Genomic DNA, 20,000 nt, shown 5'->3' on the forward strand with positions numbered 1-20,000 from the left:
GAAGAGCTCCTACACCCTCAGCACCCACACCAGGTCCTCCTACTCCTACTCAAAGAGAACCACCACCTCCTCCTCCTCCACTGCCGTCCCACCCGCACCCTCTGATCCAGACCCCCCTGCCCAGACTAATGATCCCCCAACTCCCAACACTAATGAGCCCCCAACTCCCAACACTAATGAGCCCCAAACTCCCAACACTAATGATCCCACACCTCCCAACACCAATGAGCCCCCACTTCCCAAAGCCACCAGCACCAACAGCAACATCAGCTCCAGCAAGAGCTGCAGCAGCAGTAACGCCACAGCACCCAGGTCCAGCTGGGCGAGGGGTGGCCACCCTTCAAGCCACTCCCATCCACCGCCCCTGACCCTCCAGCTCATGACCCCCCCGCCCAGCAGGAGCCCCCCAGCACCAACACAGGCCCCCCACCAGGCCCCGACCCCCCCTCAAGCACCCCCCCAACCCCCACGCCTACGGCTCCTCCTGCTCCCCCTCGCCGAAACTCCACTAACACCGCCACTGCTGCCCCTTCCCCTGAGACACGCCAGGCCTCTCTCTCCATCCAGATGAATCCCCCAGGTCCAGCCAGGCCCCAACTGCCCTAGAGGCCCCGCCCAGATGCCCAACACTCTCTCTCTCGCCCAGATGCCCAACACTCTCTCTCTCGCCCAGATGCCCAACACTCTCTCTCTCGCCCAGATGCCCAACACTCTCTCTCTCGCCCAGATGCCCAACACTCTCTCTCTCGCCCAGATGCCCAACACTCTCTCTCTCGCCCAGATGCCCAACACTCTCTCTCTCGCCCAGATGCCCAACACTCTCTCTCTCGCCCAGATGCCCAACACTCTCTCTCTCGCCCAGATGCCCAACACTCTCTCTCTCGCCCAGATGCCCAACACTCTCTCTCTCGCCCAGATGCCCAACACTCTCTCTCTCGCCCAGATGCCCAACACTCTCTCTCTCGCCCAGATGCCCAACACTCTCTCTCTCGCCCAGATGCCCAACACTCTCTCTCTCGCCCAGATGCCCAACACTCTCTCTCTCGCCCAGATGCCCAACACTCTCTCTCTCGCCCAGATGCCCAACACTCTCTCTCTCGCCCAGATGCCCAACACTCTCTCTCTCGCCCAGATGCCCAACACTCTCTCTCTCGCCCAGATGCCCAACACTCTCTCTCTCGCCCAGATGCCCAACACTCTCTCTCTCGCCCAGATGCCCAACACTCTCTCTCTCGCCCAGATGCCCAACACTCTCTCTCTCGCCCAGATGCCCAACACTCTCTCTCTCGCCCAGATGCCCAACACTCTCTCTCTCGCCCAGATGCCCAACACTCTCTCTCTCGCCCAGATGCCCAACACTCTCTCTCTCGCCCAGATACTTAACACTCTCTCTGCCCAGATGCCCAACACTCTCTCTCTAAGCCTGTGATGCCCAACACTCTCTCTCTCGCCTCTCTTCTGGCTAGGGTCACCAGAAGAGCTCCTACACCCTCAGCACCCCACCCAGGTCCTCCTACTCCTACTCAAAGAGAACCACCACCTCCTCCTCCTCCCACTGCCCGTCCCACCCGCACCCCTCTGATCCAGACCCCCTGCCCAGACTAATGATCTCCCCAACTCCCAACACTAATGAGCCCCCAACTCCCAACACTAATGAGCCCCAAACTCCCAACACTAATGATCCCACACCTCCCAACACCAATGAGCCCCCACTTCCCAAAGCCACCAGCACCAACAGCAACATCAGCTCCAGCAAGAGCGGCAGCAGCAGTAACGCTCACAGCACCCAGGTCCAGCTGCGCAGGGTGGCCACCCTTCAGCTCACCCCATCCACCGCCCCTGACCCTCCAGCTCATGACCCCCGCCCAGCAGGAGCCCCCCAGCACCAACACAGGCCCCCCACCAGGCCCCCCGACTCCCCCCTCAAGCACCCCCAACCCCCACGCCTCCTGCTCCTCCCTGCCTCAAATAAACTCCACTAACACCGCCACTGCTGCCCCTTCCCCTGAGACACGCCAGGCCTCTCTCTCCATCCAGATGAATCCCCCCAGGTCCAGCGCAGGCCCCCCAACTGCCCCAGAGGCCCCCGAGGAGAGCCGGACGGCCCCACCCATACCCCCAAGACCGGCCGGAGACCTGGTGGTACAAAAAGACTGTTTGTTTACAATGAGCAGACACTCATCAGCACTGTCTGTATCCCACACGTGTTGTCTTCCCTTCACAGCCTCCCTGCAGTGACTGGCACAGAATTGCTAACCATGTTTGTGTTGATTCTCATGTCACAGAGTATGGGTGATGGACAGGATGGATTCATGTGCTGAATGACTACAGTTGTTTTTAGATCCAGAGTGTGTTGGTTGTAACTTAACAGTAATGCACCGTGTGTGTCTTCTTCTCACTCTAAAAGTCACTGCTCACTTTTACTTCACAGTGGTCCAAGAAACAAACACACATACACACACACACACACACACACACACCACACACACTCACACACACACGTCCTGTTTTAACGCTGTGTGGTTTCAACTTTTTGATGACAGCAGCACGTCAAGTTCTCTCTCACACACACTGCTCCTCCTCCTCCTCCTCCTCCTCCTCTCCCCTCCTCCACTGTCCACCCCTCTGGCAGCCTGACGGGTCCCCGTCCCGAGCGCACACCACCTCCCCCCGAGGACCCCTGTCCCCCGAGGCCGGCTCACGGCGCTCCCCCTACAGCCGTGCCAGCCAGGGCTCCCCAGACTTCCTGTCCTCGGCCCTGTCCCCGACCCCCTACGCCCCCCTGGAGCACGGTGGCCCCGTGGTGGGGGGCGGCGGCGATTCACCGGTCACCATCTCGGCGCTGAGCCACTACTCGTCGTCGACGGCCGTGCTGGACGAGCTGCAGATCTGCGGGCTGGACTCGTCGCCAGGGGGCTCGGCCACACCGTCGCCCACGCTCAGCCATGCCTCCATCACCCCCGACGACGGCCCGGCTTTAACCGCCACCATGGCCACCGCTGTCACAAGCGCCGCCACTAATGTAACTATCACAGCCACCGGCCAGCCACCAGTCACCCGTACCCCTCTAACACACACCTCTACCCACTTACCATTGTACTGTCTGAGAGACAGTACACACACACACACACAGACACACACACACACACACACACACACACACACAGACACACACACACACACACACACACACACACAGACAAAAAAAGATGCTCCCCTTAATCACCACACAAACACACATCCATACGTAAACTACTTAGTTACATGTTTCTCCCGGAGATCTCCAAATCCCCCTCAACACACACATACAGTACACACATAACCGTCTTATGATGAAACCATGTTCTCATTGCCTGCTAATCAACACAAATGCATTAAAACCTTCACAGCACTGGCAGTTCTGCGATTCAATTCACCAACTTGCGTGTGTGTGTGTGTGTCTCGTCCTGGATGTGTGTGTGGCTGTATGTGCAAGAAGCTAAACGCCTAGCTTGGGATCTGATGCTGCTTTATTCAAACCAACTCGGTCAGAAGCACTGCCATGGTGTGGTGGGGTGTCATTTGCACAGAGCACAGGCTAGCGCTACCTTTTTGGGGGGAAAGGCTCTAAAATACAGTGTCAGTATATTGTGTACTGTAGGTAGGTAGACACTAAGCAGGCTTTTTGCTCCAGTGCTACTTTTCAGTGAAACGTTCATTGAAACACGTTTCAAAATGATATCATTTATGATATGATTTCAACCTTTTTGTTTTTTTCCAACCTCACTCCTCCTCTACTGTCACAGACATGTGTTTGCATAACACCCCTCACTACCTCCACAGCAGTGGAGTCTGACCAGTGCTGCTTTGATTTTGCTCTCCCTCTGTCCTGTATTGGGTCCAGTTTGTCTGACCGGTGAATAGCCAGAAGTGACATTGCGCCATCGCGTTGCAAGGCAGCTCGGTGAAAACAAACAGCTGTCAAAACCAATTGTAGTCATTTTAAACTATATATTGATGCTGTCATTTTAAATGACGGCTGTTTTTTTGTTTTTTTCATCAAGTTGTCAAGCCACTGCTCGATATGGCATGACAGCGGTCAGACAAATGTAAAAATATGGGTTTGAGGGAGTGAGTACACATGCTGACAAACCGTGGTACCTTGTGTTGTACATGTTTGAATTGTAAACACAGTCAATAACACTTCCTTATAGCCTGGTGGTAACATAGAAGTAATCCTATTAACCTAACTGTGTTCAGGACTGTGTACATCATCTGTCTCTGTCCTACATGTTCCGCCCATCCAGCTGGAGCACTTTTTATTTGTTTGGAATGTGGAATGAAATGGAATTTTTTGTCTACACTGCTTGGCAAATGTTTTGTACGTTTATGATTAACTTGATGTCCTCTGTGTAAATTGACAGTGTCTTCTTGATGCACTAATGCTTGTAGTCCTGTAGGTCTCACCAGCTCACAGACTCCCCCGTTTCAGTGCTCTTAAATCAACTACGTCTCCCATAATCCAATTCCATTGATGTGGATTCTATAGTGCATTATTTTCTTCTTTGTCCTTCAGGGTCAAATGGCCATGAATGGGAGTTCTACCCATGCAAGCAGCCCACCAAGTGTCCCCCAGAGGCCCTTCTCTCCTCCAGCCTACCCTCCTCCTCCCCCCACACTCAGCCCAGGCATGATGCGGGTCCAGCAGAGCCGCAGCTCAGGTGAGCCTGGGTGGGCGAGCGGCTTGCCATTCTCATCCCCACTCTCTCACAGCAGTATCTGTAACTAGGAGCTAATGGAAAAGCGAATCGCATGGGGCTCTGTTATGGATGCACCCAACCAGCAGCCCTGTGTCATTTGTCTCTTTTAATCATATGTACCCTCACTGTTTTGAACTGATTTCATATATGTCTTTGGTTACATCAGTAGGTAATTGATAGGATCAGAAATCAATACAATATTCAGTGAAAAACAGGGGAATCACAGGATTTCCCTTAGTGAAATACCCTGGCCTTCAGCATATCCATGCATATCCATCAAATGAAATGTACTTTAGTGAGCCTGTCAGGGCCAGCCGAGCGAGTCCAGGTGATTATTGTTGTTTATGACGAGCAATCAGACTGAGTGCGAAACCCTGCCACGTTCCATTGAAAAGCGCATCACTTCCTGTGTTCTTGTTATTGATCCCTCTGATCTTTATTGCTTCTTAGTAATGGACTTGTGAGGCACATGCCTTGTTAGAGAGGGGGATTATTGGCAAGGAGAACATTCTTGGGATATGTACACTGTATTCGTACCCACTTGCAGACCAACTTAATCGATAGCTGAGCACAGCTGGAGATGAGGGTGGCATCTGGCTGATTGACTGTAGAAAGTGTGGCTGCTAATCACTCACAGAGTCATCTAAATCTTAACTGATGTAAGCCTGAGGTCTATAGTTCATTGTCAATTCTGCTCTATAGGATAGACTGCAATTTCCCTATTCTAGGGACTTTTCCTATTCTAGGTGCAATTCCCTATTCTAGGACAACATTTGTCCCAGGAAAAGATTCTGATTTTATGTTTTCTTTTTTGCTTTTTGCAACATAGTGTCAGGACAATCTTTCTCTCGCTAAAGCAGTGTGCTTTGTCAATTGGTGTACCTAGTGTGATGGCTCTGACGCTAAAGCTAGTGTTGCCTTGACCCCTGAGCGCCCTTCTGTGTGTTCCGTGTGAGTAGAGTTGCTCTGTCTGGGCCCGTGAGAGGTCAGGACGGGCCGGAGCTGCGCCAGCGCTTCTGTCCGTCCCCATCATGGGGCTCCAGGAGACAGGTGTCTCCACTCTGTTGTCCTCTGCTTAGGCCCCCCTGCACTCTCTCCCTCCCAGACAATACAAACACGTCTGCAGCTTTGTCTGGCATTTCTCAGCTTTGTCCAGAGTATTTCCTCATATTCTGTCCGTCTTTCCCTTTTTCCTCTGCGTTCAATCTGTCTTCCTCCATCTCCTTCTCTCCATCATGTCTTTCCTCATTCCCCCACCCCCCACATACACACATACTTTCTCTCTCACCTCTCTCTGCCTCTCTCTCTCTTTCTTACCTCTCTCTTTCTCTCTCTCTCTCTCTCTCTCTCTCTCTCTCTCTCTCTCTCTCTTTCTCTCTCTCTCTCTTTCTTACCTCTCTGTCTCTTGCTCTCTCTTTCTTTCTTACCTCTCTCTCTCCCTCTTTCTCTCTCTCTCTCTCTCTGCTGCAGAATCATCTGAGTCTGTAATGCGTGAGTCAGTGGTGACGGGTCAGACCACGGTCAGCAGCACAGTGCCCATCGCTCGCTTCTCCGAGGAGGAGAAGAAGGTGTCCGTCATCAAAGCGCCACACTACGAGGGCATCGGCCCTGTGGATGAGTCAGGAATCCCCATCGCCATCCGAACGGTGAGAGTGCCAGCCGGGCATCTGCTAGACACATGTGGAATGATCTGATAGTCTCCATCTCCTGTCTTGCTTTACCTGCCACCAAAGGCATGCCCTGGTACTTCCCATTGTCTTGGATTATACAGCATCTCCTCCAGTGGCAACAGAAAAGACCATGTGTGTGTGTGTGGTGTGAATATGTACACTAGGGCAGATTCTTTGTAGAGTTTGTCAGCTGGATGGCAGGGATAGCCGCAGGCACTCTGTCCTTTTTTGCCCTTTTTGTGTGTTGGGTTTGTATCACTCTGCAGCTAGGAATTGACAGGGCAGGCATTGATTTGCCAGTCCGAGCCACTGCCTGTTTTTTTCCAAGCCAGAATTAGTTACAGACGGAGAGGTTTCTGCATCGCATCAGGCACACTGAGGTATATTTTGATTTAATTTGTAGTAATTTTGATTAATTTGTAGTTAATTGTGGCTGAATTGGTTGATGTTGACATTCTGGTTAAAGACTTCCGGTTATGCATTATACTCCTTTTGTGGAAGCCAAGCATCTCCATTTAGCTATAAATAATACCAATTCAAATGCATTAGCGACTGGCTTTGAGGAAGCAGTTTGTAATCGGATGTGGCGTTTCCTTTTAGTCTCGCTGGCGGTGGCTAACAAAGCCAGTTTGAGGGATCTGTGTCGTCTGACTGTGTCTGCTTGCGTTGGTATGGTTAGTAATGTAGTTAAGGAAGATGATTAAGGTTAAAAGCAAGCTCGAGCATATCATAAACAGATGCTCTGCTGTATTCTTGAGGATAATCTTGTTAGTCAGAGTAATAGAGTTAAAAGAACATTTGTTAGAAGAATGTTTGTGTGATTGAACTAGCGAGGGATAGGGAGATACAGAGGTATCACAGTAGCCTCAGATGAGAGAGAGAGAGAGAGAGAGAGAGAGAGAGAGAGAAGAGAGCGAGAGAGAGAGAGAGAGATCCTTAGTCTCGCAGCACATTTCCTGGGTGGGAACAGTGGTTACCATGGCATTTACTGCCATTGCTTGATCAGTCCCAAGCCAGCTGGGTAGAGCGGACTGAAAGCCTGACTGACTGAAAGAGACAAACACTGAGAAAGATGAAGAGAGCAAGAGAGAAAGAGCACATGAAGGAGTGGAAAGGTTAAAGAAAGAAAAAGAGCACATGAGGGAGTGGACAAGTGAGAGAAAGAGGGATAGTAAACCTGGCACTCTCTGAGTTACACACCAACTCGGATTCTATTGCTCACCCTACGTGATCAGTAGCTTTGTGTCTTTGTGTTCTTCTGTGTCTGCGTCAGCCATGAATCTGCGTATTTCGCTTGCATCATACTGTCCTGTCTCATGCGCTCTTGACGCACGTAGATACAGTGTCTGTCGAAATTACCATCTCAGACAGACTTATACAAGCCTCTCCCTCTATCCCTCTCTCTCTCTCTCTCTTTATCTTTCTCTCTCTCTCTCTTTCTCATTCTCTGACAGTCTGTAATTAGTATGTTTATGCACTGTCAGATAATGGCTCAGAGACACATTTGGAATGTGTGTGTGTTTGTGTGTGTGTGCCCGCATGTGGGGGTGTGTGTGTGTGTGTGTGTGTGTGTGTGTGTGTGTGTGTGTGTGTGTGTGTGTGTGTGTGTGTGTGTGTGTGTGTGTGTGCATGCCTCGGGGCAGTTGAAGCTGATGGGCCAGGCTGACAGGATGGTCTGACCACAGCAGGTTCTCTAACTGAGCAGCGGTCTGCTGCATGCTGACAGAACAGTTCTCCCCAGTCCTGTCCCCCGACAGAACCAGCCCCTCCACATCCAGTCTCTCTGACTCTGTTTTTATTGTGTGTGTGTGTGTGTGTGTGTGTGTGTGTGTGTGTGTGTGTGTGTGTGTGTGTGTGTGTGTGTGTGTGTGTGTGTGTAGACAGTGGACCGGCCAAAGGACTGGTACAAGACCATGTTCAAGCAGATTCACATGGTCCACAAGCCAGGTGGGAAATACTTTTCTTCTACTGAGTTTGGTTTGGTCTGGTCATAGATTAACTCATTTTGTTTAAATGTGATGCCTGATGTCCTATCTGTCCAATCAGTTAGATCAGGTTGTGATAGTGGTGTGTGTGTGTGTGTGTGTGTGTGTGTGTGTGTGTGTGTGTGTGAATATAAAGAGTTGACAGATATTTAGTGGTAGTCTGTATCCTATGGACACATAAAAGTACAATAGACAACATACAGTATTTTCATTAGTAGCCTTAGTATAGATAAATGTTTATGGATGTGTTTGTTTTTGCCCCTGCACTTTATGTCATATCTTAGATGATGACTATCCGGACACATACAATGCCACCTACACCATTGTCAACAACGGTAAGGACACCATGATGGTCACACACCAGGAAGTGCAGGCCCTGGTTTTCCAGTGTGCTGTCATGTTTTATTCAGTGCTTTTACATTCTTATTAAATATTCAAGCTCTTGACATTTTTCCAAACAGTAACATACTGCATTATGCACAGGCAGTGTATAGTGTAAATAGTAGGGCTCCCTGATTTGACCACACCAGGTATGCATACAGTAACCTTCCTCTGTCCTTGACCTAAAGTGTCCATGTGATACTGACCTGCAGTGGAATAAGCAGCCTGTAGACTGTAGCATAATAAGGACGTCATGATTCTCCTCTTGTCTCCATGTCTTCCTCCTTCTCTGCCTCCTAGACAACTACAACCCAGTCCACGCTCACCCCCCGCCTCGCACACACACCTACCGCCCGCTGGCCAAGCCCGTTGCCGGGGACGACGGTGGCGCCCCTCTCCGGGAGCCATCTCCCTCCCCCGTCCCCCCTCCGCCGCCACCCATGCCTTCGCTACTGCAGCTCCGCTCGCGCGACTACGACCGGGAGCGCGACGCGCTGCACGACATGTGAGACGCCCCGCAAATGACCACCGCACACACCACTAACAGACGCCCCGCAAATGACCACCGCACACACCACTAACAGACGCCCCGCAAATGACCACCGCACACACCACTAACAAAAGGAGATGGCACACAGTTAGAGGCTAATAAGATCAGCTGAAAGCATACTCGAACAAATCATTTCGCTAATTAGATGTGTGGGATGGGTCTGAGGACGTCATGTCCATCTCGTGTTCTTACAAGGCCAGTGGGTTATAGGTTGTTTTTTGGGGTTCTTCATAGGCTGTTCTACCACCACATATGGCAGGCCACATGTATGAGAAAATGAGAAATAACAGTCTGACAGTTGGAGCAAGCTTTAAATGAGACTGGCTTCTGTGTTTGGTGTTTGAGATTTTAATTAATGTAAATGAGCTGAGCTTCCTGAGCTTCAGGGTGAGTGTGAGTCACGGCTGGCGCTTTGCAGAGGTGTTGCGTTTTTACACTTTGTCAAAGGTGTGCTCCATCTGCATCTAGCCTTGAACTGCCTTTTGGGCAGACGCTCGCAACTTACATAATGACATTGCTTTACAAACATACTACACACACACACACACACACACACACACACACACACACACACACACACACACACACACACACACACACTAGTCACAGGCATTCACACAATTAGTATGTTGATGTTCAGTACAGTTTTATTAGAGTCTCCAAGGGCAATACTTTTATTTCTGAACATTGACAGAATAAACACAATTAAAGACAAAGCTATGAAACACAAACAAATAAATTGTGAAGGTACAGTAAAACATTGCTGAAAAGTCTAATTCCTTAAGGGTAGCAGTAAAGTATCTCCACTGTGTATCAGCTGTCTAGTCCCTACAGCAGAGTCTCCCTTACTGCATGTGGATGGGACTTTGAATGACTTCTACTGCATTGTTGCTGAGCCTCCATTTTGTCTGAACGTTAGGAATGAGTACAGTCCACCGGACAGGAAGGTGGACACTAGGAAGTACCGTGCCGAACCACGCAGCATCTTTGAGTATGAGCCGGGGAAGTCCTCCATCCTGGAACAAGAGAGACCAGTGAGTGCACACTCTCACACACACACACACACACACACACACACACACATATACACACACAGAGTCTAAGAATACAGCACTTTCAAGAACTCCAGAGCACTTTGCCATTAAAATCCATCATCTTTCAGTGATTGCAACAAAGTGGGTCTGAATAGAATCTGGTCTCATGAACTTCCTCTTGGTTATTATTATTATTATTATTATTATTATTATTATTATTATTATTATTATTATTATTATTATTATTAAGTAAACATGTTTTAGACTATACCCACACATATATGTCCAGCATCCATGAGATATTATAAGATACAGTATGCACATTTGTAACATGTTTTCGTATATGCCATATGTAATATTTGATATGCCATATATAACATTTTGATTTGTTTATGAACACGTGGAGTGATAAGGACACCCACATCATTTTACGCTCCAGGTCAGAAAGCACTGAGTGTCAGAACCACTTTCACAAGTTTTGCCAAATGTATCATCAGAAAATATCAGTCACTAAGCATCCCTGACAATCATACTGTTGTTGGGGTTTGATCAGTCACTAAGCATCCCTGACAACCATACTGTTGTTGGAGATTGATCAGTCACTAAGCATCCCTGACAACCATACTGTTGTTGGAGATTGATCAGTCACTAAGCATCCCTGACAACCATACTGTTGTTGGGGTTTGATCAGTCACTAAGCATCCCTGACAACCATACTGTTGTTGGGGTTTGCAAAGCAAGTTTGTTCCCTGTTAGCTTATTAGCTATCAGTTCTGTTTGCGCTTTTGATTCTGTTTTTCTTCTATTTTCCCCTGTCCATTTACAGTTCCCCCGCTCTCTCTCTCTCTCTCTCTCTCTCTCCTTTTTGGAGACTAAATCTGTTGTATTTCTTTATGTATGTTTCTGGTCTCCTTCTGGTCTATTTACAGTAGATTACTTTGCATGTGGTCAGCATCAGCTCTTTCTTACTTCGAAAGTAATCCAGGGTGTTGAGAGACTAAGAGTCTGAGTGGTGTGTGTGTGTGTGTGTGTGTGTGTGTGTGTGTGTGTGTGTGTGTGTGTGTGTGTGTGTGTGTGTGTGTGTGTGTGTGTGTGAGTGAGAGGGAGAGGGAGAGGGAGAGGGAGAGGGAGAGGGAGAGATGATGAACATCAAGAGAGAGGAAAAAGCAAAAAGATCAGTACTGTGGATAAAATAAAAATGGGAAACTAGGAAAGTATGAGTAGGGAAGGAGGAAGGAGGGAGAGAGAGAGAGGGAGAGAAGAGGAGAATAAAGAGTAGAGAGAGAGAGCAAGAGAGAGAGAGAGAGAGAGCAAGAGAGAGCTCTTGTGTGCTATACTGTTCCTCTGAGAGAGAAGCAGTGAAGTTTTTGACAGCTTAAAACTGCTGTATTTGCAAGTCAGATACAAAAACCCCTGAGCCTAGGCTGCGATGCAAATGTGTCATGAGCTGTTAACAAAAGCCGCAAAACTACATTTCCCAGAGGGCAGTGGGCCGAGTACATGTCAGCAGTGCTGTGCCCAGTGCTGAATCATAGGTCCACTGGAGGAGAGCTGCACAGTGTGTGGCCGAGCAAGGCAGCCTCAGGTACAATGAGGAGGTGGAGTGGGAGCCCAACACAGGCAGAGCAGTAAGGACAGAGTGCAGAGAGGGAGAGGAGAGAGGGAGAGGGGGATAGAGAGATGGCCAAATAAAGGAGGAATTATAGGAAGGAAAATGTATAGCTACTGGCAGAGGAAGATAAAGGTATGCAGAGAAATGAGCTTGAGATATAGTACAGGAAAGTCTAGTGCCCCCTGCTGACTGTAATGTAACATTACAAATGATGTGTGGCACCACAGCAGCTTCAGTTGTGACTGGATTAGGTAAAATGAACGCAGCACTTTTACAGGGGTCTTGATCATATCACAGCTCTTGTTCCTTTAACATATAGCTCTCTGCCAGTCTCTTTTAAATGTGGCACCATTTCATTTAGCTAATGTAAGCCAATTTGATTTCACTGCTAATAAGAATGGAGATACACTGTCGTAAAACATTACTATAACAGTAAAAGTCAGAAGATGCAAATCATCAAATATCAGCAAAATGCTTCCTTTATACATTTCCTCTGTGTGTGTGTGTGTGTGTGTGTGTGTGTATGTGTGTGTGTGTGTGTGTGTGTGTGTGTGTGTGTGTGTGTGTGTGTGAATTTTAGTGTGTGTGTGTGTGTGTGTGTGTGTGTGTGTGTGTGTGTGTGTGTGTGTGTGTGTGTGTGTGAATGTTAGTGTGTTTGTGTGTGTGTGTGTGTGTGTGTGTGTGTGGCCTTGCAGCAGATTGTGATTGTGGTGCTGCTGCTTCTTTGTACTTTTCCGTTGACCTGCTGCTGTATGTGAATCTCTCCACTCTGACCCCATTCTCTCCCTCATCAGTCCCCCTTCTCCTGCTTCAACAGTGCCAAACTCCAAGCCATAACACCCATCTCTCTCCCTCTCTCTCTCCCTCTCTCTCTCCTTCTCTCTCTCCCTCTCTCTGCTTTTCTCTCTCTCTGCTCTCTCCCTCTCTCCACACCCTGTCTGCTCTCCCTGCCCCTCTCCTCTTCTCTCCTCCTCTCTGTTGCTTTCCGCTCCAGACATATGGTTTAAACCCCGATGACATAGATTTAGAGAACGAGCCTTGGTATAAGTTCTTTTCCGAACTGGAGTTCGGTCGGCCGGTAAGTCAGGGGTCCGCCCTTCGCTTCTCGCCCTCCCTTTGTCTGTCTGTGCACCCAGCCACACACACCCACTTATCCCCCAACTCGCACCTGGGCTACCCATAAGCCCATGCTGCAGTGTGGAGCCTGGAACTGGTGCCGCCTGCCCTGCCTCCGTCTCAGGGCTGGCTCCAGCAGCTTGGCATGCTCTAGGGGGCGCTATGGAGTCCTGCAGACGCTGTGTGTTGTCTGTGCTGGCAGATATGGTGTAGCAGTGCTAGTGTGTCCAGAGTGTGTCCTGAGTCAAGCCCGTTTGATCAGATTGATTTTACTGAGGACCAGCTTCATGCACAACACAGTACTGCAGAGAAATACAGTATTGTGAACAATATATGTTTATGAGCAATACATGTCATTACACTAGTTCTACAGGGGTTAGACTTAAAAAAACATTGGCCAGCAAGGTTGTTTATCGCAATATCTTTTAAAGGACATTGACGAAAAGGAAAGGATGAACAAAGAAGATTTTCGCTGGGCTGGGTTTTTTCAGAAGGTCTTACGCTTCTAATGAGGGAAAACATTTTAATACCACGAAATTAAGTACTTAAAGTAACTGATCTTAAATCCCTTAACTCTGATAAATTATTAACAGATTAAAAAGCTTCATGTAAATTGGTGCAGGTTTGTCTAGAAGTGTACAAAACCTCAGTTGCTGTGTTGTATACAGTATATTCAAGAGGAAGAGGAAGTATGTTTTTTGAACTCACATGGACAGTGTGATATAAAGATGTATGGCCACAGCTGGTGAGGTTTTGTATGCTCCATGTCATTAGAGAGAAGAAGCACAGATACACTGACCCTTTGCAGACAGACTGACCAGCCAGGGTCTTGTGTTGTGCAAGAAGCTAAGTTCCTCTGTAAAAGCCCTCTGTGGGTGTCTCTCCTCCCTGCGTGTGTAGCGTGCAAGTCTGTCTCAGCCGCTTGGTGTGGGCCCTTTCTCCTGCATTTTTGCCCTGTTTTGTTTGTGTGATTTCTGTTGTGTGGTGGCTAGTTTGTATGTATTCTGTTGTGCGTATGTGTGTGTGTTTGTGTGTGTGTGTGTGGTGTGTGTGTGTGTGTGCGTGCGCGTGCATGTGTGTTGCGTCTAGTCACTCACCATCACTAGCTAATGTAGTTTTCACACCGTGAGTGTGTTGACTGGTGCTGTCGGCCATTCCTGCAGACTCAGCACCCACCTCGGGAGAGATCAAACGAAACAGACACTCGCTGAAGTGGATCTGGCCCAGAGCATGCTATCAGTAAAGTGTGCACTGGCCCCAGCCGTGGCGCAACTGGCTGGGGCACCTGCACCTCCCACCCCAACCATCTCTCCCACTCGCTTACAGTCATTCTGAACTGTCCTATCACATTAAAGGCATAAAAAAAATAAATAAAAGTAAAGCGTGCACTGACCCCTGTCTGGACTCCCACACATCTGCATTATATTCCTCTGAGATGGTCAGAGGCACACAAAGTGAAAGGATGAAAATGGGTGGAAAAAATGCAGCTGCGGAGAACTCTCTCTCCCCTCCCTTCTCCCTTCTCATGACTCATCCAGTCTGTAGTGCAGCTGGGTGGGCTTCCGCGCGCCGCCCGCGTGATTACCTCCGAGCCATCGCAGCCTCGCTTCGCATTTATCGCATCTACCATCTCCTCCGCAGTAGACAAGCTATCAAGGGATGATATGTAATCGCTGTGATTATCAAGGCCTACACCGACTACCGACACCTGTGCAGAACTTGTGCAGAGTGTTGCAGGCGGTGAAGTGCTTTCATGCTAATAGTAATGAGGACTGGGGTACTGTATTCGCTAAACCCATTTTCCCTGGCTTGCTAATCACAGCTCTAATGGTATTAGTCATCAGGTTGCGTGCTTTGGTTCAAGGCAAGTGGCTTTTAGTTTCACAGCTCACAAAGGTGCTTTTAGCAATGGATGAGAAATTCACAATTTCCTTAATGGTTAAAGTTTGCATGTGTGTGTGCGGGGAGGTGTGTTCACGTAGAATTAGACAAATAATCTCACTGTTGATAGGTGTGTGTTAGTATCAGTAGATAATGAGTGAGAATAGCTTGCATCAGTGTGCTTGTGTGTGTATGTGTGTGTGTGTGTGTGTGTGTGTGTGTGTGTGTGTGTAAGCATTTGTATGTCACTCACTCACACACCTACACCTACACACACACACACACACACACACACACACACACACACACACACACACACACACATCCTTATTATTCTCATGTTTCTCTAACTTTGTCACTCTCTTTTCCACATGACCTGCTGTTCATGTTTTTTTTCCCATGATGCCACTGCCTCCTCTCCTCCACCTCATCTGCACTCCTCCTCCTCCTCCTGCTCCTCCTCCTCCTCCTCCTCCTCCTCCTCCTCCTCCTCCTCCTCCTCCTCCTCCTCCTCCTGCTCTGTACACTGCTGATCCTGCCGCTGTTTTGGGGCTCAAGCCTCCTAAAAAACGTCTGGATTATAATCCAGACATCTCCTCCACTCGTGCCATCATTGAGGTAATCCACTGCCACTGCCATTCGCCGCTACTCCCAGCCCCCGCCCCTAAGTCTGCTAACACCACCCTGATTGGCTGTCTCACAGCACCGCCTCCTCTGTGAATCACAGTGTCAATTCAGACAAAATCTTAAACAGAAATGACAAGGTTTTGCTGTGACTGATGTGACTCCTGCTAAATGCATGAAACCAACATATTGGTAGAATATTTTTTCAACACTTCCAATACAAGCGCACATTAACAACAAGGGACAAGGGGAAAATCATGTTTGACAGATCCAGATTGTCTGTATGGCCTTAGCCCTGAACCCTCATTACACCATCTCATTATGTCCATTATGGTAGCCATCAGCCATCACAATCATCATAATGTCCTGACAGCTGTCTGAACTTGAATTGCCTTCATTATGTACTCTGATGACAGCTCTCCATCTAACAATTACATTCTAAAGCCATGTTCTCCTTAAGTATTGACTCAGTGCTGTCAGATACTTCAGGTTCGCAGCATTTCTTACTTTTGTAGTTAAATTCTATACAAATTCTGCTGACCTCGTATTCTTTTGGGTTGTGGAGGAATGGATTGTTTGTCATCGACAATCATTGAAATGGTTTGATATTGCTTATAGTATTGTGTGTGGTCATGTTGGAACATAATGTAGATAGTGTTACCATCCACCTGGTAAGGTGAGCTGAGCTGAGAGGGTGGGTGGAGGATATTGTCTTGTGTGTGTGTGCGTGTGTGTGTATCTCTGTGTTCCAGCAGCTCCAATCCGCTCCGAGTCCGTGCCTGGTTTTTACTGGAGGGGCTTTACTCTCCCTCAGCCTCCCTGCTCTGTCAGGACTCTCAATGCTGGCTCTTCACATCTCTCTCTCTCTCTCTCTCTCTCTCTCTCTCTCTCTCTCTCTCTCTCTCTCCTAAAGCTTATGGGGGCTTAAAAACAAAGCCAGAGTAAGAGATCACCTCCAAAGCGCTTTCCCAGGGTGCCCTCGTGCTTGTGTAGTGAACTGAATACAGAGTGCGTATGCGTGTGAGTGGGTGGACCGGTTTTCCTGATGGTAAAGCGGAACCAGTCTTCCAGTCGGACCTGGGTCAGAGCCCAGAGGAAGGCTTGTGGCTTGTCTTGTGAACCAGAGTGGCTGATGTGTGTGAGCGTGTGTGTGAGTGCCTCCAGTCTTTGTTCGTGGCCTGCTCACTCTCCCCCTCTTTTGTTGTCTTCTGCTTCCTCGCAGAGCTCGCTTCACATCTCCCACCCGGACCGCGTGCCCGAGAGGCCATCAAGGTGAGTACCCCCTCACTCTCTTCCTCCCTCTCTCTCTTCTTCCTCTCTCTCTCTTCCTCCTCTCTCTCTCTCTTCCTCTCTCTCTTCCTCTCTCTCTTCCTCTCTCTCTTCCTCTCTCTCTCTCTCTTCCCTCTCTCTCTTCCTCCTCTCTCTCTCTTCCTCTCTCTTCCTCTCTCTCTTCCCCTCTCTCTTCCCCCTCTCTCTCTTCCTCCTCTCGCTCTTTTCCTCCTCTCTCTCTCTTCCCCCCTCGCTCTCTATCCCTCCCTTGCTGTCCCACTGTATTTTGCACTGCAGTAGGTAAAGGACAAAGCGCTCTTACCTTCCGAACACAAGTCTGTTAGAACAGACCACGTGCGGCGTTCACTTGCAAACCTATTCTGACTCTATTCACTGCCTGTATGTGTGTTTGTGTGAGTGTGTGTGTGCTTTCAGCATGACAGCTCCCCACTCTGTCTTCCCCGAGCTGCATAAATTACCCATTGATCTCATTCAGTCCCCATTGTTGGTGAGTGGCGGTTCTCTACCCCCCACCTCCGCGTGCCAAAGCCTCTGCAGCTCTCCGCTTTCACACCGGCGTCAGTGGGCCGCTCACTCTGCTGCAACCCCATCCACCACTAGCCAGAATCTCAGTCCTGTTAGATGACTTATTGTTTCGCTTGAGAGGACCGGTGTCTGGGTTAAGTTTAGTTAAAGGTAGGGATGCAACGATTGTGAAATTCTGGGCCGATATCGAAATAAAAAATAACAATTTGTTTGATAACAGATGCCGATACCGATAATTTTTTTATTTATTTGTTTACTTTGTTTTTCACGTTTATTATACCATTTAGATTAGTGGAAACAAAAATATTCATATCAAGTCTTTCAGGCCTTCATAGCACCATCTCTGAATGTGCTGTTCTACCCATTACATAGCATTTATCTAGATATCGGCCGATACCAATGTTGGGCTGATATATCGGTGAATCCCTAGTTAAAGGGTTTAGTTAAGGTTAGTGAATATACTGTAGACAGAGATATACCAAGAGCAAGTGGTAATGTGTGGTGATGTACTTAACTTTAATAGTGTTCGGTGGTTAAACATTACAAAAAATTGATTGAAATGAAAACAAAAAGCTTTTTATTATAGATTTTGGGTCAGCTTAGCATTTATGTAATTATACATACATTTCAACAGTGTTTCTCAGAAGTTTATATATTGTAAATCATTTTGTATGAATTTAATCATGTCATACTCACAAGACTCATTGTATTATTGAAGATGCACATTATCGCCTCTGTCCTTATAATGTTAAAGTTTTGAACTTTGCTACTAATTTAGTTCTCTTTTTTTGATGTTATTGTGTGAACCACTGCAAAGAACAGTCAGTACTAAGGTCAGCATGGTCTGTACCTTGGATTGATTTGATTAGTTTATTTTCACTGTTTGTGTGTGCGTGTGTGTGTATCTCTGTGTTCCAGCAGCTCCAATCCGCTCCGAGTCCGTGCCTGGTTTTACTGAGGGGCGCCACTCTCCTCCTCAGCCTCCTGCTCTGTCAGGACTCTCCAATGCTGGCTCTTCATCTCTCTCTCTCTCTCTCTCTCTCTCTCTCTCTCTCTCTCTCTCTCTCTCCTAAAGCTTATGGGGGGCTTAAACAAAGCCAGAGTAAGAGATCACCTCAAAGCGCTTTCCCAGGGTGCCCTGGTGCTTGTGTAGTGAACTGAATACCCAGAGTCGTATCGTGTAAGTGGAGTGGACGGTTTTTCCTGATGGTAAAGCGGAACCAGTCTTCCAGTCGGACCTGGGTCAGAGCGCAGGGGGAAGGCTTTGAGCGCAACGCGGCGTGCGGAGCCAGAGTGAGCGTGTGTGTGAGCGTGTGTGTGAGTGCCTCCAGTCTTTGTTCGTGGCCTGCTCACTCTCCCCCCTCTTTGTTGTCTTCTGCTTCCTCGCCCAGAGCCTCAGCTTCACATCTCCACCCGGACAGCGTGCCGAGGAGGCCATCAAGGTGAGTACCCCCTCACTCTCTTCCTCCCTCTCTCTCTTCTTCCTCTCTCTCTCTTCCTTCTCTCGCTCTCTTCCTCACTCGGCCTCTTCCCCCCTCTCTCTCTTCCTCCTCTCTCTCTCTTCCCCCTCTCTCTCTTCCTCCTCTCTCTCTCTTCCCCCCTCTCTCTCTTCCCCCTCTCTCTCTTCCTCCTCTCGCTCTTTTTCTCCTCTCTCTCTCTTCCCCTAAATCTCTATCCCTCCCTTGCTGTCCCACTGTATTTTTTGCACTGCAGTAGGTAAAAAAAAAAGGACAAAGCTCTTACCTTCCGAACCTAAGTCTGTTAGAACAGACCACGTCGCTGACGTTCACTTACAAACCCTATTCTGACTCTATTCACTGCCTGTATGTGTGTTTGTGTGAGTGTGTGTGTGCTTTCAGCATGACAGCTCCCCACTCCTGTCTTCCCGAGCTGCATAAAATTGCCATTGATCTCATTCAGTCCCCATTGTTGGTGGTGGCTGGGTTCTCTACCCCCCACCTCCCGTGCCAAAAGCCTCTGCAGCTCTCCGGCTTTCACACCAGCGTCAGTGGGCCGCTCACTCTGCTTTAGCCCCATCCACCACTAGCCAGAATCTCAGTCCTGTTAGATGACTTATTGTTTAAGCAGAGGACCCGGTGTCTGGGTTAGTTTAGTTAAGGTAGGGATACAGCGATTGTGAAATTCTGGGCGATATCGAAATAAAAATAACAATTTGTTTGATAACAGATGCCGATACCCGATAATTTTTTTTATTTATTTGTTTACTTTGTTTTTCGCGTTTATTATACCATTTAGATTAGTGGGAAACAAAATATTCATATCAAGTCTTTCAGGCCTTCATAGCACCATCTCTGAATGTGCTGTTCTACCCATACATAGCATTTATCTAGATATCGGCCCGATACCAATGTTGGGCTGATATATCGGTGAATCCCTAGTTAAAGGGTTTAGTTAAGGTTAGTGAATATACTGTAGACAGAGATATACCAAGAGCAAGTGGTAATGTGTGGTGATGTACTTAACTTTAATAGTGTTCGGTGGTTAAACATTACAAAAAAATCTGATTGAAATGAAAAACAAAAGCTTTTTATTATAGATTTTGGGTCAGCGAGTATTTATGTAATTATACATA

At 48.2% G+C, this 20,000-nt stretch overlaps 1 protein-coding gene across 2 annotated transcripts in view; it reads left to right on the plus strand.

Annotated features, from left to right (window-relative positions):
- Positions 1-20,000, plus strand: part of sorbs2a (sorbin and SH3 domain containing 2a) — an 82,855-nt gene that overhangs the window by 41,797 nt on the left and 21,058 nt on the right. For both annotated transcript variants that reach the window (XM_048262308.1, XM_048262317.1), the window contains exons 7-16: positions 2,633-3,022; positions 4,556-4,700; positions 6,210-6,385; positions 8,290-8,356; positions 8,679-8,729; positions 9,076-9,280; positions 10,245-10,359; positions 12,966-13,049; positions 15,527-15,586; positions 16,815-16,864. In XM_048262308.1, coding sequence (XP_048118265.1) covers positions 2,633-3,022; positions 4,556-4,700; positions 6,210-6,385; positions 8,290-8,356; positions 8,679-8,729; positions 9,076-9,280; positions 10,245-10,359; positions 12,966-13,049; positions 15,527-15,586; positions 16,815-16,864 — 1,343 coding nt within the window. The remainder of the gene's footprint in view (positions 1-2,632; positions 3,023-4,555; positions 4,701-6,209; positions 6,386-8,289; positions 8,357-8,678; positions 8,730-9,075; positions 9,281-10,244; positions 10,360-12,965; positions 13,050-15,526; positions 15,587-16,814; positions 16,865-20,000) is intronic.

The sequence above is a fragment of the Alosa alosa genome, chromosome 1 (genome assembly GCF_017589495.1).
Source record: "Alosa alosa isolate M-15738 ecotype Scorff River chromosome 1, AALO_Geno_1.1, whole genome shotgun sequence".
Lineage (NCBI taxonomy): Eukaryota > Metazoa > Chordata > Actinopteri > Clupeiformes > Clupeidae > Alosa > Alosa alosa.